At 39.0% G+C, this 15,821-nt stretch overlaps 1 protein-coding gene across 4 annotated transcripts in view; it reads left to right on the top strand.

Moving 5' to 3' along the window:
- The first annotated feature begins 477 nt into the window (after positions 1 to 477).
- LOC117390451 (apoptosis-stimulating of p53 protein 1-like) overlaps positions 478 to 15,821 on the top strand; it is a 37,382-nt gene continuing 22,038 nt past the window's right edge. For 2 of the 4 annotated variants that reach the window (XM_055231093.1, XM_033988190.2), the window contains exons 1-4: positions 6,305 to 6,557; positions 8,329 to 8,476; positions 10,550 to 10,657; positions 15,306 to 15,367. In XM_055231093.1, the coding sequence (XP_055087068.1) occupies positions 6,438 to 6,557; positions 8,329 to 8,476; positions 10,550 to 10,657; positions 15,306 to 15,367 (438 nt within the window). In that variant the 5' untranslated portion in view covers positions 6,305 to 6,437. Of the gene's footprint in view, positions 741 to 6,304; positions 6,558 to 8,328; positions 8,477 to 10,549; positions 10,658 to 15,305; positions 15,368 to 15,821 lie in introns of those variants that run through there. The other 2 variants (XM_033988192.2, XM_033988191.2) reach the window with 2 other exon arrangements.

The raw sequence follows: 15,821 nt of genomic DNA, 5'->3' as shown, positions 1-15,821 counted from the left end.
CATTGTGGATTGACTCAATTCAATAAAAATTCAAAAACCTTGTGGCAATATCATATTTTTTAAAAGCATTGCAAATCCTGGAGGAAATCCCAGTTATCACGGCTTAAAATCAAAATATTATCGACAAGTTGAAGGTAAACCACTGTCGTGCACTTTAGTGTATTCAGGTAATCACCGGATGGGGGAGCCCGCGCTTTAAACAACATTGTTTGGAACAAAATTGCCAGTTTTTTATTCCCAATTGACTTTCTAGGCACACATTCTTTTAATTGCGACTGTTAAATGGCGATGAGGATGGATGTGAGGAAGAGGAGGAGACCCGCGGAGACAAGGAGCGTTGTCTCGACAGATGACCCAGTTAACCCCGCGCCGCACCGGAGCGACGCGCCATCACAAATGAGACCAAATCAATGAATTTCCCGTTCAGCAGCTGTTTCCAGAGGTTCCACGTTTTCTTTCTGGGTTTTTGCGCAGAATACAATAGCACCTAAGGAGAATGAGCGGCAGACTGGGCCAGAGGAAGGAAGAGGGAGGGCTTGTGAGAGGAAAGTGTTGAGTAGACTTTTTCTAAGCATCTGGATCTCGGTTTGGAAGAAGAAAGAGGGGCTGCACGTATGGACATTTACCTCAAAGTTATAGTAAACAGTAGAAGAACGAAAGAAGAAGAAAGCAGAGGAAGACGGGAGGAAAAGAAAACTTTACCGTGAACTGGGCGCACAACTGGAGCAGCAATGTTACCGGTGAGTGTGTCCATTGATTTTACGCACAGGGGATATGAATATTGAGCCAGCACGCGGTGGACTATTGTAGATTTGTTTTATCAACCGGCCTTAATCGGCGTCAGATAATAAGCTCTTTAGCCTTATATTAGATACGGCCACTTCCAGTTTAAGTAAACTACTCCTGATACAGAGTGACTCACAAAGGCGACCATGAACTTTTCTTATACCAGGATTGTTCTGAGGCTCTAACGTGAATGGTCATAAGAAAGTAGCTGTAAGAACTTGTAATACAATAGGGTTTAACTTCTTACAGTCTGTGACATAGCCTTGGCATAAATAAAAACCTAACTATAGGTCTATATTATCATTCACTGCTGAGATTCTTTGCTTTTCTGTGTTTTTTTTTTTTTTTTTTTCTGTTTTGACCCAGTAATTGTCCTAGCAACCACCTGTGGCTCCCTTTCTTCAGTGGCCAATTAATTAAATAAAAGTCTTATAGGATTACTGTATTAAAATCATAATCATTTGTTATGATAAATAAATATGCAAATCTTACTACATGGGTTGCACTATATGAAAATCAACCTGTTGTAAATTAAAAATGCAAGTTTAAAGGAATAAACTATATCAACTTTGGAGGGATAGTAACTTTGTCCAAGTCATCAGGTCTCCTCCAAGAAATCCGTAAACCATTTGTGTTCCTGTTCACAGCCTTTCCTTCCTCTCTCAACCCAAAAACACTGCACCTCTTTGTGGCCGCTGTCAGATGGGGACAATGAACTAAAGAAGATATAAGGTTGTGTTTACTGCTATGGAGAAAATAAGCAGACTATACCCCAACCTTTGACCTTTGGGTGTTCACTTTCATCCCAAATGCATAAATGTTTTCTTATATGCATTTTTTCTACTTTCATATGGCTTATCATTGCTTTCTTCAAAATTCAATGCAAAACAGACCGCAATATCAACTGCCAGGATCTGAGAAGCCAGTGCATATTTCCCTTGGTAGAAGTTGGCAATATTCTGACTATCAAAGTAGCATCGCAGGAGATTGCTTTTATATACCAGTGGCTTATGGAAATCTTTGTAGGTCTCGTGTTTTGGCGGTCACATGCAGTTCCTATAGAGACATTAGTGACAGATTTACGAGTTTGTGTGTGTGTGTTGGGTGGGTGGGGGGTACAAATCACTGTCAGCTGTCATGGTTTTAAGTAGTGCGCACACAGCCCAAAAAGGAAACAGGAGCTGAACACTGATTTTGAACCCCTGATGGTTGTTTGTTTGCATAATAAAGTATAATAAATTTGAATATTAAAAGTCAGTGAGTCTGTTGTATTTGAAGGCTTATATCAGACAGTAGCCTAAAGCTTATTGTTTTTACAGCTTTAGTACAGCTGCAACATACTGCACCTACATCTGCCCATTAATGCTATTACTGTGTCTCAGGGGTGGAAGAAGTACTCAGTTTTGTTACTTAAGTAAAAGTGCAGATACTTGAGCGAAAAATACTCAAGCAACAGTAAAAGTATCACATGAAAAATCTGCTTAATTAAAAGTATTAAAGTACCTATGTGAAAATTTACTTAAAGAGTAAAAAGTAAAAGTATTTTGTGCAGATTTTGAGATCTAATAAAGCTTCAAAAGTATAAAGATTTGTGGTGAATTTTGTTCAACAGAAACAATTGAATACATTTTTTTCCCTACCTGTTTTCATTTGTATATTTTGTTTGCTCAAATTATGACCGTGCTAAAAATAAACCACTCAGCCTTTTCAACAGGTCTCAAACAGTAATAAAAAGTACTTTTTTACCTGTTCAAAAATGTAGTGGAGTAGAAAGTACACATACCTGCTCTCAACTGTAGTAAAGTAAAAGTAAAAAGTACCTACTTTAAAATGTACTTAAGTAAAGTTCAGATACTTACAATTAGTGTTTACAACTACTATATTACTCCTTTATCACCAGTACTACTACTGCTACTACTGTGCCTTTTCTTCTGGTCCTGCTGCTACTGACCTAAAGGTTTTCTGTTTGAATCACGTAGAGCGTAGAGGGGTCAGACCCACATGACCTAAAGGTTGGCGGTTTGATTCCGGCTCCTCCTACAGGTGCATACTGTCGTTGTGTCCTTGGGCAAGACACTTAACCCACCTCATCTCCAGTGTGTGTGTACTCTGGTGTATGGATGTTTGTGTGATTGAATGCGCGGTTTCTTTCTCCGTATAAAGCGTTTTTACCATTTTATTTACTTCTACACTATTACTACTTCCACCTCTACTTTACTAAGCCTCTACTTTACTATAATGTGTGTATAAATGTAGTACCATTCTTTTTCAGTAATTAAACTATCCTGAGCCAAATCTTTTACGGTTGTGAAGTTTATTTGCAGGTGTGGCTGGGCTTAGCCTCCCACAGCAGTGCGGTGGTAGCTCTTTTATTCTTAGAGCATGTGCCACACTTTTCTAAATTTGGTCCAACTATAAACGCCTGGAGTTATTAAATCTCTTATTTCCTCTCGGACTGTTTTTATCCACATATTCAAATGCAGACATGTGAGAACACTGAATGAACTCAAAGTACACTGCCCCTAACAACACATGTAAGGATTAATTGAAGTCGGTGCTGTAACAAACGAGGAGCCGGGGCGGTGTATCGAAGTTGGAAAAAAGCCATGGCCTCGCGCAGATGGCACTGACAGAAAATCATTAAGCTCCCAGGAGAACGTCTCACCTTGGACAATCGCTAGAGCAGCTAGAAAGACAATACATAATGAGACCTCTGAATGAAAAAATAAAATAATGTGAATAAGGATAAGGGGAATATTTCTCTTTGGGAGATATCTGGAATTTCAAGGCAGTGCGAGGTAGTGCCGAAGAAAGCCCTACTAGTTGTTGCAGCCATAAGGGGTCTCTAATGAAACTTTTTTATAAATTAGATTGTAGCTTGGTTGTTGTGGCCATGGTTCAATTGTTAAGTAAATAATTTCTCCCACAGAAGTACATATTACAGGCTTACTGCATACTACGAGGTACCTTTAAAGTTGATACGAGATGCTGTAATTATGCCCAGTTAAACTTTGAAGAGAATGTTCGAAGACCTGCACACAATTATTTCATTTCATTTGTAGCTCTAATCTAAAAATTAGCCCAAATCAAATGGGGCATGTCCATCTCATTAGTGTTGTCAGTCTTTCCTTTCTTGCCCTGTATACATTTGTCCTTGCACTAAGCAGCTGGTGACAGCAGCTGATGAGCCATACATTCCCCTATAGACCCCATTTCTCTCCACTCTCAGACCACTCAGACCAGTGTGTACATTTAGGAAAGTAGAATGAGACCAGATTGTTTGGTTTACATAGTTGTTGGAGCACAGATGAAGTATGTCTATCTGTGTAACGGGGCTGTTTTGTCTGCTGTGGGTGGATTGTGCTGTCCTCTCGATTGGAACCACTTGGAAGGACATTTTGTTTATATAAATACTCAGAAGGCAGTGCAAGCTTATTCACACAATGAGCGTCATCTAAATGTGGACGCTTTACTGATAATATAGCTTCAACGGTTAACTACAGTAGACGGTAAGGTTGTGTACAGCACCATTTTGTAGTCACTGTTGTTAAAGAATTTCAACTGTACTGTGATAGGATTACTGAATATATTTCTACCCACTTTGTGTAATTCACCTGTTCATATAAAAAGGGTAAAGGTGTGCAGTATTGACAAAAAATAATTTCCAATATAAATAATCAGATGATATTTTGGCATACCAAAAAAAATCAGAAATGTGCTAATGTATTAAAATGTATTACTTGAGGTTTAAATTTGAAAGGACAGTAAATGTGAAGAAATGTCACTTTATCTCCTTGTTTGCTAAGAGAAGTTTGTTCCATTTTTTTAATTTTCAGTCAGATTTTTGCAGCATTTTGAGATTTTTTTAGTTTTCAGACCATATATACGCGATATATAAATGTTTCCTAATCAAAACAACATTCACAATATTATTTATAATGTAGTCTATATTGCCCACCTCTCATCAAGGGTACTTTAAATATGCACATATTTATAGCTGCTTTAACCATTAGCCTAAGCTTGTTTATCTCACATTCAAGTCTTAGGCCTGATTCCAGGACAGCAGTAGCATAGTCCTGGCGATGCTTCAGTGCTCGTGTTGTTATTTCACAGTATTTCTTTTAATTTATGTGGTGTCTGTCTATGTAGACCGGGAACAATTGCACTTTGTTTAATCACACAACAATAGGCGTCCCACAGTCTGTTGGTTTACTTCTCTTTGCGCATGGAGTAATGGAGGACCGTATACACATTCACCACGCATGTGACTTTGTGTGTTTGATAGTGGGACACTGCTGCAGCCACTGGACCTTCGCTGTCCTCTATATGTGTGTATCACTGTTAGTGTGTCTAATCTCAGCCACTGCTTCTGCTGGACTCTGCCAAACCATGTGCCTGTATTAATAATCCAGTGGACACTCCGATCAACACAAACATAGAAACACAAATACATAAATATAGAAATTGATAGGTATTTAAGTGTGTTGTAAAAGTAAAGCAAGTGAAATTGTTTATGTGTGGCGCAGTGAAGGTGCCTGGTCTGACCCTGTGTGACCTCGGCTTCAGCGCTGGACTGCACTAAACAAAAAAAAAGTTGAGGCGGCTTTTAAAAAACCTCAGGAGAAATGTGGTCTCTGATGGATGGTCGGTAACTGGCAACTACTGACATTTGTACAATGCTGGAAAATGGACAGTGTTTTTTTAATTTTTTATTCTTATTTAATTTTTTCAGGAAAGGTTTTGGACACCTGTATTTGCAAGTTGCACAGCTCCATAAACCAAACTATTTGAGAAAAATATCTAAATGTGATTTTTTTCTGACAATCATTTCAATTTTGATAAGATTTGTGATTTATTGGATGACTTCTGGACGAATGAGGGATTACACCGTCTCATATGCAATTTATGTTTTAATGATACGATTTTTGAGTTCATATTTTAAATGCATCCAGGAGAATTGTCAGAATCTCTGAACTGACAAACTAAAAGAAGAATCACATTTCAGAACATGTTTGTTCAGATCTAAACTATAAGCATTTTTTATGCAGAATAAGGGTATTTTGTTGTTTGTGGAGGACATTTCTGTACTTCAAAACTGCAACCTTTGCCTTTCACTATAATTGTGTACTTTCACATTGCAATTTTGATTTGATTGTGATTGCAGCCCTAGCCCTAGAGGACACAGTTTAAACTGTATGCAATACTCATGAACCCATGTTTTATCCAAATCTTTTCAAAGGGCCGGTTCAGCTGGTCTCATCCAGATGACTCACTGTTTCCTCCATGCCTCTAATGGTTTTGTACTGTCACATAAAAACACAAAATACAAAGTGTATTAAAAGATAGGCTAAAAGCTCCATCCGAACCGGAGAGTGTCTGGCAGTATCTTATCAGTCAATATCAGTTGGATTGCATGCTCTTCCTCTAGAACAGGCCTGCTTGTTTGTAAGGCGACTCCCTCCACTCGTCCCAGTCCTCCTCTCTCACACTCGTCGGTCTATCTCCTCTGTCTGACAACTACATTTCACTCTGCCTCTCACCTAAGCACTGCACTTTCTCTCTGGAGCTCCATTCTCCTCTGAACTGGAGGCACATGCTTGGAGACTGGCACACACGCACTTCGGTGTGTGTCTCTGCCCAATGCTGTCCAAATGAAGCGCTTCTTCGGCCTGGTGCTGGAGCGTCTGCTGCTTTTATCGCAGAACATCAAAGTGAATAAAAGCGGGAAAGCCAAGAAGAAGAAGGGCAAAACTAGGAACAAACGGAAGACTGTGAGTAGTGCAGTAGATATGCCTTTCTGAATTATTATGGAGCCCATGCACTTTGAAGCAACAGATACTTGTGGAGTGATAGACTAATAACATTTTTATCAGTTCTGAAGGATGTTGCTGCTCTATGTTTAGCCTCAAGGCCTGAGCAAAAAAAAAGTCAGTTGAATGGCTTTATTTAGTATTATTATGTTTTCTGCATGAGATAAACAGGGAGTCCCATGCTGTACCCCTCTACTCTGGTCTACTGACTATCTCTGCCTCCCAAAAATAACCCAGGTCAGCTCCAGGGGCGCTGAACCACTGCTCGTGTATTTCTGTCTCCTATCAACACAGCTATTGTGCATTGTGCGACCTCTTCCACAAGAAACTATTGTGACCGCTTCTACACAACAACAGATACACAGAATTTGAAAGAGTTGTCTGTCAGTTTGACAGTCTTTGGAGAGATGTTGAAATTGCACATGTATATACACGTGTAACACTGTATGGGTAACATAATATGAAGCATGTGAGTCAAGTCTTACTATATTAACCTATTCCCGACTGCTTCTTTCACTCTGAAAATATATTCTCTCTGGTAGCTTGTTGACCTGTTTAGATTATATGGGGTTTCTGATGAACCCTGTGTGGTCGTGACCCATTTGGGGGAGTTGACAGTTTTTATTTAGCCAGTTTACTTACTATAGTTCTATTGAATCTGCTCTTTTCAATAAATGTTTTTTCACCCTAGCTCTGCCTAAAATTTAATATAATATTTTTAGAGCAACTCCAACACAGTAAAGCTAGGATGACCAGATTTTCAAAATAAAATAATTGGGGTGGTGTCTGAGAGACTTCTGTCTGTGCAAGTGAGTGCATTCTTATGGCGTGTCCATTTTCAGTGTTTTTGCTAAACAAATGACAATATATAATTGCCATGTTTTAGAACAATTTTTTAATTAGCGGAAGTGCCCTAAGGCTCCATTGTAGGACCCACACTGTGCATATGAATCATTTTTATTCTGTTACCGAAAAATACATTTAGTTAATGTGGTATTTGCGGTAAGTGTCTGTAATGATTTATAAGAAACATTCAAAACCCGGTGTGGTTTACAGTGGCCTTGTATTTAAGGCCTACACGATTAGCTGTCTTAAAATGACTTGTGGTCTGCTGGAGCCCCTGCTGTGTCACTGCGGTGTGTGTGGTGGTCTGCCTCTAATCCAGGCTCAACACAGTGGGGCCTGGTTAGTGCGCCTGTATGCAGCCTCAGATCTGGAACAGGTGTGTACAATACTGAGGATTAATGCACACTATAGTGGGCTAACTGTGAGAGCACAAATAAAACGTCTGTGTCACAGGGAAAACGAAAGATTAAGGGTATACATTTAGGTCTGTGGTACTAACCTAGATTACCCTAAATGTAACGGTCCACTGCCAACTGACGGGAGAGGTTATTATTTTGATGGCCACTTACAGTAATGCTTCAGCTTTGGAAACAAAATGGAGTGGCCTATTTTTCCCCCAATCAAAATAGATAGGATTGTCCAAATACACGTGTTGTAATTGTATGGATACTTCTTGGAGGTGACTTTATATGGATTGTTGCATAAAGTGTATTTATTCCCCTTGAGTATTATGTGATACAGGCGAAAACAAAGCTGATCACTAAAGAAGCAAAGTATTTAAATTAAAATAGCAACTTGTCATAGCATAAATTCCCAGTAAATATGCTTGTTGAAAATGCCCGCTAAGATGTATACATGAATTGAATATTGTTATTTTGTCCTACAGGTGATCCTGACAGTTTACCTCAATGACGCCCAGCAAATGCTCACAGAGGTCCCTGTTACCCCGGCGACCAGAGTGGTAGATGTAGTGGAGTACTGTAAGGAGGCGGGCGAGGGGGAGTGCCACCTGGCCGAGGTCTGGAACGGACATGGTGAGTAATATACATGACTATACCATACGAAAAAGAATATTTGGTCATATCCTGCAGTGGTTTCAATCTACCCATTGTAGTTTATTCCTGTGTTATTCAGCTATAAAGTCAGTGAATGAATATATATTAACAATCTCAACTTTTCGCTGAATGCTGTCAATTTATGTATAAACTGTCTTCATAGGCGTAATTCATCATGCTGTCGATGAAAAGTAATGTATGCAATCAGTGCAGTGAATAGTTACCAGTTTTTGTATTAAGTTATTAATGGACATCAACATGGTTAATTTGTTTATTAAAATATTTTGCACGTTACTACAGAGGCAAATGCTTTAGCAGCCAAATAATTAATGCCATTTTAATGCAGTCTGTACCGAGGAAAATTGTTGTTTTTGCTAGTCATTTCTTGAGATAGAGGAATTAATATCTTTGTCGTGGCTTTGTACAAAAAGTCAAGTCTTTTCTCATGTTATTAATGTTGATTAGAAATATGCCAAACGTTCTTTTCCTTTTAACTCTATCTTTATAGCAGCAAAGTGTCCCTTCCCAGACACACTCGCCACACTAAGTTAATCTGTATTGACACTCTGTCCTCTGTGTATTAGCGTACACAGTATCCACATCATTCTAATCTGCACTTATAGGACAGGATAATAACTGTGGCACTGGACTACAAGCTAATAACAAACGAAATACTTATTGCAGCTACTGTATAGATGTCTGTAGGATTAGAAAAATCATCTCTCCATCACATGCAGACACCCTGAGCTACTGTCCACTAAAACCTGGCCTAGATTCTTCCCTTATCACAGTTGTTATGGCAGTGATTTACAAAGCAGCATGGGGCTAAGTGTTTCTCTATGGTGTGACCAAGCTATTAGATATGGACTATAAATGGGTATAGCACTAAGCCTAAGGATAGTGCATAAATACTGTTAAAAATGCTATTGTGCAGAAGTGAGAGGTCATGCCTAAAGGCCACCAGCGCTGCCCTAATTACAGGGATGGGGTCAGGACATTATATACAATACATATGTTTTCTGAGCCCTGTGTACTGTATTGAGTAGTTGTTTTTTTATTTTGAAAACAAGTCGCCCTATAGCTACCTTTTTAAATGTGATCCAACCTCCATATGCTGAAGAATGGATATCATTTTTTTTCTGAACTGGTTTCAGACTTTGGGTCAGGTCATACTTTCTATTGTTTAATAATTTTACTACATTCAGTTGTAAAGGACTTAACAATAAATATGATTTCAAAGGATTTTAGCTTGACAATGCTGTAACAACAATAACACATTTACGGGTATGTAGATAATTATATTACATACATTTTAAAATATCACCATAAAAAGTTGCAGATTTTTGTGCATGTTTTTAGTTTTGGGAGTATGTGGCCTTTTTGACCCGTACTGATATGACCTGAGTATGGTTTTCTTAAAGCCCCAGTTTATTATTTTTTGCCAAAAAATAGTTACTGTTGTTAGTTGTGTTTATTGTACTGAAAAACATATATGCATCGTTCTTTGACCGGGCTTCCATCTCCACACAACAGACTCTTATTTGGTTATGATAGACCACATTATGACAAAAAGGTATCTATCTCCATAGAGAATGTTCCATATGGTATTAACTACCATATATTTCCATGGAATCATACAGTTAACGTTCTACCCCCAGAAAGTTACATACTATTACTTTAAATAATCACAAGAACGTACAGGAAATGCAGGATTTTTCAAACATGCATGAATCATTCAAAATACAACTCAGTGTAGGTTAATGATGGGAGGGAACTGTTATAACGGGGTTAAAAATTCATTAAAGTTGATTACCCTGGCCAGCCATTCTTTATCTGTTTTTTGCCAGTTTGTGTTTGGTTATTAGGTAAATAAAGAGTATTTACATGCTCCTAGTGAAGTTATTGTACGGTAACTTATAATAAAATGTAATATTGATCGACAACGATTGAATTTGAAAAATAATCTTGAAATCTAACTCAGAGGAGGTATATCTTTTGACATTGACAACAGTGTCAATCAACACAACTGCTCTTATTTCTTTGTGTGCCCAGAGCGAGTTCTTCCACAAGACGTGTTACTGCTGGACCTCCTGCAGCAGTGGGGATCCAGGCGCCCTGAGGTCAGCTTCTACCTGCGACACTGCCCCTCCTGGACACAAGGTAATAGTGTATCCTTAAATTCTAATGCCAAATCACACTTGTGTAACTTCTAACGGCAACACACGGATCATAGGCATAGTGTTTCATGGTTGGCTGGACACAGTGTTCAAACAGACTTGTTTGTTGTGTGTTGAACAGATACACAATCACTGGTGTAAGTGTACTGTAAGGTCTAAGGTGGGTCAGGGGGGAGCTCAGTAATTAGGCAGATAAGATGCTTAGTGTTATATAACATGGGCCAGGGAACATACTGAGAGGGGGCACTACAGACAGTTCCTGGAAAAAGAAAGATTTTTTCTTTTATATCCATGGTAAAAGCCAAAGTTAAATCTGTCAACTGAACAAAAAGTGGTGGAGTGAAGACAGTTCGCTGCTCATCCAAGCCGCTTCTTCAGTTCTGATCAGATTTCTGGTGGACACTGCCTTATATCTATCTGAAGGGAGGAGCTAACTACAATAAAACTGTAAACAGCTATTGTTTACAGTTTCAGGCTTAATGAACCTACAGCCACTCCATAAGAGGATGTACCAACATTGTCGCGAGAGCTCGTCTGGACCCCAGTCTGCTGTACATCTCCATCTCAAAGCCACTAACCACTCCTTTGAAGACAGTGGGGTACAGATCTTAGCCAGAGAAAATAAATGGTTTGAGAGGGGAGTTAAAGAAGCGATTTTTTTCAGAAAAGACAATCCTTCCCTGAACAGGGATGACGGCCTAAGACATCACCTTTCCCCCAGATATAACTCCATCTTCAGACCCACAGCAAAGAAAGGAAACTAAGAGAACAATAGAGCTACCCAGGAGGCCCATTAATTCTGAGTCTAGGCCCATTAAACAATAGCTGTGCTTCTTTGTGTAAAAAGAAGCACAGAAAAAGTAAAAAGAAATCTGCCAAGATATCAGGAAGAAAATTGTAGACGTGCACAAGTCTGGTTCATTCCTGGATGCAATTTCCAGATACCTGAAGGTGCCATGTTCATCTGTTCAAACAGTTATACACAAGTATAAACCTCATGGGAATGTCCAGCCATGAAACTGCTCAGGAAGGAGACAGGTTCTGCGTCCCAGAGATGAACATGTTTTGGTCTGTAATGTGCATATCATATCAAAGCAAAAGATATTATGAAGAAGCTGGTAAGAGTGTGTCCTTATCCACAGTGAAACGAGTACTGGACCGACATGGGCTGAAAGCCACTCTGCCAGGAAGAAGCTATTTCTCCAAAAGAAAGATAAAAAAGACAGATTACAAACGATAATAATAAAACAAAAATTTACTGTTTGGCCATAATAAGCATCGTTATGTTTGGAGGCAAAAGGGGGAAGTTTGCAAGCCTGAGAACACCATCCCAACTGTATGTGCGTGGCAGCATCACGTTGTGGGGTTGTTTTGCTGCAGCAGGGACTGGTGCATTCCACAAAATAGATAGCATCATGAGGAAAGAATATTGTGTAAATACTGATGCAACATCTCAAGACATCAGCCAGGAAGTTAAAGCTTGGGCATAAGTGGGTCTTCCAAATGAACAATGACCTGAAGCATACTGCCAAACTTGTTACAAAGTAACTTAAGGATAACAAAGTCAATGTTTTGGAGTGACCATCACAAAGCCCTGATCGCAATCCTACTGAAAATGTATGGGCAGACCTGAAAAGGCAGCCTACAAACTTGGTTCAGTTACACCAGTTCTGTCACGACTACTGTGAGAAGCTTGTGGAAGCATATCCAAAGCATCCAAGTCAAGTACAGTTTGAAGGCAATGGTACCAAATACTAATGAAATGTATTAAACTTACGACAGTAATGAAAAATAGTTTTCTCTCATTATTCTGGCATTTAGCAAATAGAAATCATTTTGGTAATTCTAACTGACCTAAAACAGTACAAGTTTAGTTTGATTTCATGTCAGACAGTGAGGGAAAAAAAGCAAAATGTCTTTTATATAGAGTACAGTGCTGTAAAAAAGTATTTGCACTCTTCCTGATTTCTTACTTTTTTGCATGTGTGCACACTTAACTGTTTCAGATCATCATTAAATTTAAATATTAAACAAAGATAACCCAAGTAAACATAAAATGCAGCTTTTCTATGATGATATTTGTTAAGAGAAAATGTACTATCCAAACCTACATGATCCTGTGTGAAAAAGTAAGTGCCCCCCCTTGTTAAATGATGAGGTAACTGTGATTAATTATATTATTGTGGAAAATGGAGTTAATTTCATAGCCACACCCAGGCCTGATTGCTGCCAGACCTTTCAAATCAAGAGATCACTTAAATGGAATGTGTCTGACAAGGTGAAGTAGGCCATTTCTAAATCTTCCACGGTGAGAGCCATTATCCACAAATAGAGAAAGCATGGTACAATGTTGAACTTCCCCAGGAGTGGCAACTGGCCAGCCTACAAAAATTACCCAGAGCACAGCGACAATTGATCCAAGAAGTGACAACCCAGAACCCAGAACAACATCTAAACAACTGCAGTCTTCACTTCCCTCACTAAAGGTCAGTGTTCCATGAGACTAGGCAAAAATGGCATGCATGACAGAGTTCCAAAGCAAAAGCCTCTGCTGACAAAAAAGAACATGAAGGCTCGTCTCACTTTTGCCAAAAAACTTCTTGATGGACCCCAAAGCTTTTGGGAAAATATTCTGTAGACTGAACCTTTTGGAATGAATGCATCCCGTTACATCTGGCGAGTATTTGATAAAAAGAGCATCATGCCAACAGTGAAACATGGTGGTGGTAGTGTCATGGTTTGGAGCTGCTTTGCTGGTTCAGGACCAGGATGACTTGCTGTGATTGAAGGATCCATGAACTCTGCTCTCTACCAACAAATCCTAAAGGAGAATGTCTGGCCATCAGTTCCTAACCTCAAGCCGAAGTGGACTTGGGTTCTGCAGCAGGACAATGATCCAAAGCACACCAGCAAGTCCACTTCTGAATGGCTTATGAATGGCTTAAAAAAAAACAACAAAATGAGAGTTTTGGAGTGGCCTAGTCAAAGTTCAGACCTGAACCCAATAGAGATGCTGTGGCATGACTTTAAAAAAGTGATTCATGCTCGGAAACCCTCCAATGTGGCTGATTTAAAACAAAGAAGAGTGGGCCAAAATTCCTCCAAATTCCTCACATCGAAAGACTCATTGCCAGTTATCGCAAATGCTTGACTGCAGTTTTTGCTGCTGAGTGTGGTTCAACCTGTTGTTAGGTTTTAGTGGCCAATTAATTTTTCACATGTGCCATGTAGGTTCAGAAAGCTTTTTTCCTTTAATAAATAAAGTCAGCACTTAAAACTGTATTTTTTTGTTTATTTGTGAGATATCGTTGTCTTATGTCTGAAATGGCCTACTGACAAAGGTCCAGAAAAAGTAAGGAATCGGTAAGAGGAAAACTACTTTTTCACAGCACTGGATTTAAACTTCTGGTCTCACTGTATTTGATGTCGTGCGTATGTATATGAAATGTAGAAAGTAGTAAACATAAGAAAAAATGAGACATGTCCAAACCTTTGACTGGTAGTGTAATTGTGTTTTGTTTGTGTTGTCTGTTGGAAATAGTAGCAAATTATACTAATTGATACTTTGCAGTAACATCAAATATAAATAACACAAGACAAGCAAAGCCCCCCCTGCATCTCCATCAAATTTGCTTACACACTATTGTATTATGTTTCAGGTGAGCTTATCCTGCTTGCTCACTGTGCCAGTACAGTGTCCACCGTCCACAACTCAAAGACGTTACAGTCTTCTGAGAAGTGATGACTTTGCAGTGCTCCTCTTCGTCACTTAAAATACAGCAGATATTATCTTTACACGCGGGTTCAGTTACCTCCATAGAGCTTACACCTGTTGATCTACATATTTAGATTATTTGAAAATCAATGTAAAATCCACCTATTCTTTTTTGTAGGTAGTTAATTCAAAGTCCACCCCTGTTTATAGCCTTGTGTAGTAGCAGCTGCTGTGGTTGCTCCATTGACTGGTGGTGAATCTTGGAGCTGCCAGGGATTAGCCCAGATCGCACCTGTCTGGTTCAACTGGAATTAAATCAATACTATTTATATCTTACACACACTGAGCTATACATAACACTGGAAATAAAAGGGGATTTAACTGTGTGTCTAGTATCTATCTATGAATATTAGCAACCAGGCTTTTAGTCTGTTAGCCATAGATAGAACATTCACTGTTTCATGTCATGTCTGACGTCAGTTTGTCTTTTACCCAAAGTCAAAGAGGTTTTTATTTTAGGATCTGCTTTATTGGTACTTGCTATACATTATGCAGGCACGTTGCCAGGTATTGGGTCAAAAAAACACTTATGAATACCAATAGGCCTATGGAGAAGAAAATGTATTCGGCATGTATTGGCATTAAACTTATCTATCTCCATGGGGACAAGCATAGTGAGATAAAAATGCAGGTTTTTGCTATCTTTGAGCAATAAAACACCTGTAACTGAATACATCATTTTGAAAAAAGTTCAATGTCATACTGCAGAACATTCAAGACAAATCAATAAGATTCCCATGTAGGTTACACAGCGCACCATTCATTTACTGTGGGTTTTGTGTGGAGCTTTACCCATGAATGGATGTATCTCTGTAGTGTATTTTAAGATGGATTAATATTGTTAATTTGTATGCAGGTAGTCAGCAGGCGCCGGAGCAGAGCTGGACCCCTGAAGGCACGGACAGCACTAATGACAGGGTAGGTGTACTCTTACTCATGCACTTCCAAAGGCCAATCTGGACATGAGAAAAAATGTGTTATGCATTTTAAGCAATCAGGAGACCTACTTTTCATATAAAACCATAACTGGAAAGATTGAATATACTCACACCTCCTATTCACTAATCCCTTCTATTGTATCCAGATTTATTCTATTTTCTTTTGATGCTATGGGGCATTGTTATACCAGCCATTGTTCATATGCTACAATGGAGGCCTATACATACACTACGCCATGCATTTCATTGACCACATGCATTTAGTCTCTCTGTGTAGCCAACCAGATTAGCTCGCGGATTAGTGACAGTGATGATTATAGCTGGCTACTAGCAACAGCCAAGTGAACACACACACAAATGACTTACACGCTTTTCCCAATGACTTCAAGACCTAAATTTGCAACTATCTGCGCTTGCTAATTGGTTTGTTTTGC

This window comes from Periophthalmus magnuspinnatus, chromosome 22 (assembly GCF_009829125.3).
Source record: "Periophthalmus magnuspinnatus isolate fPerMag1 chromosome 22, fPerMag1.2.pri, whole genome shotgun sequence".
Taxonomy (NCBI): Eukaryota; Metazoa; Chordata; class Actinopteri; order Gobiiformes; family Gobiidae; genus Periophthalmus; species Periophthalmus magnuspinnatus.
The sequence above is the reverse complement of the archived record's forward strand: the minus strand, read 5'-3'. Positions and strand labels throughout refer to the sequence as shown.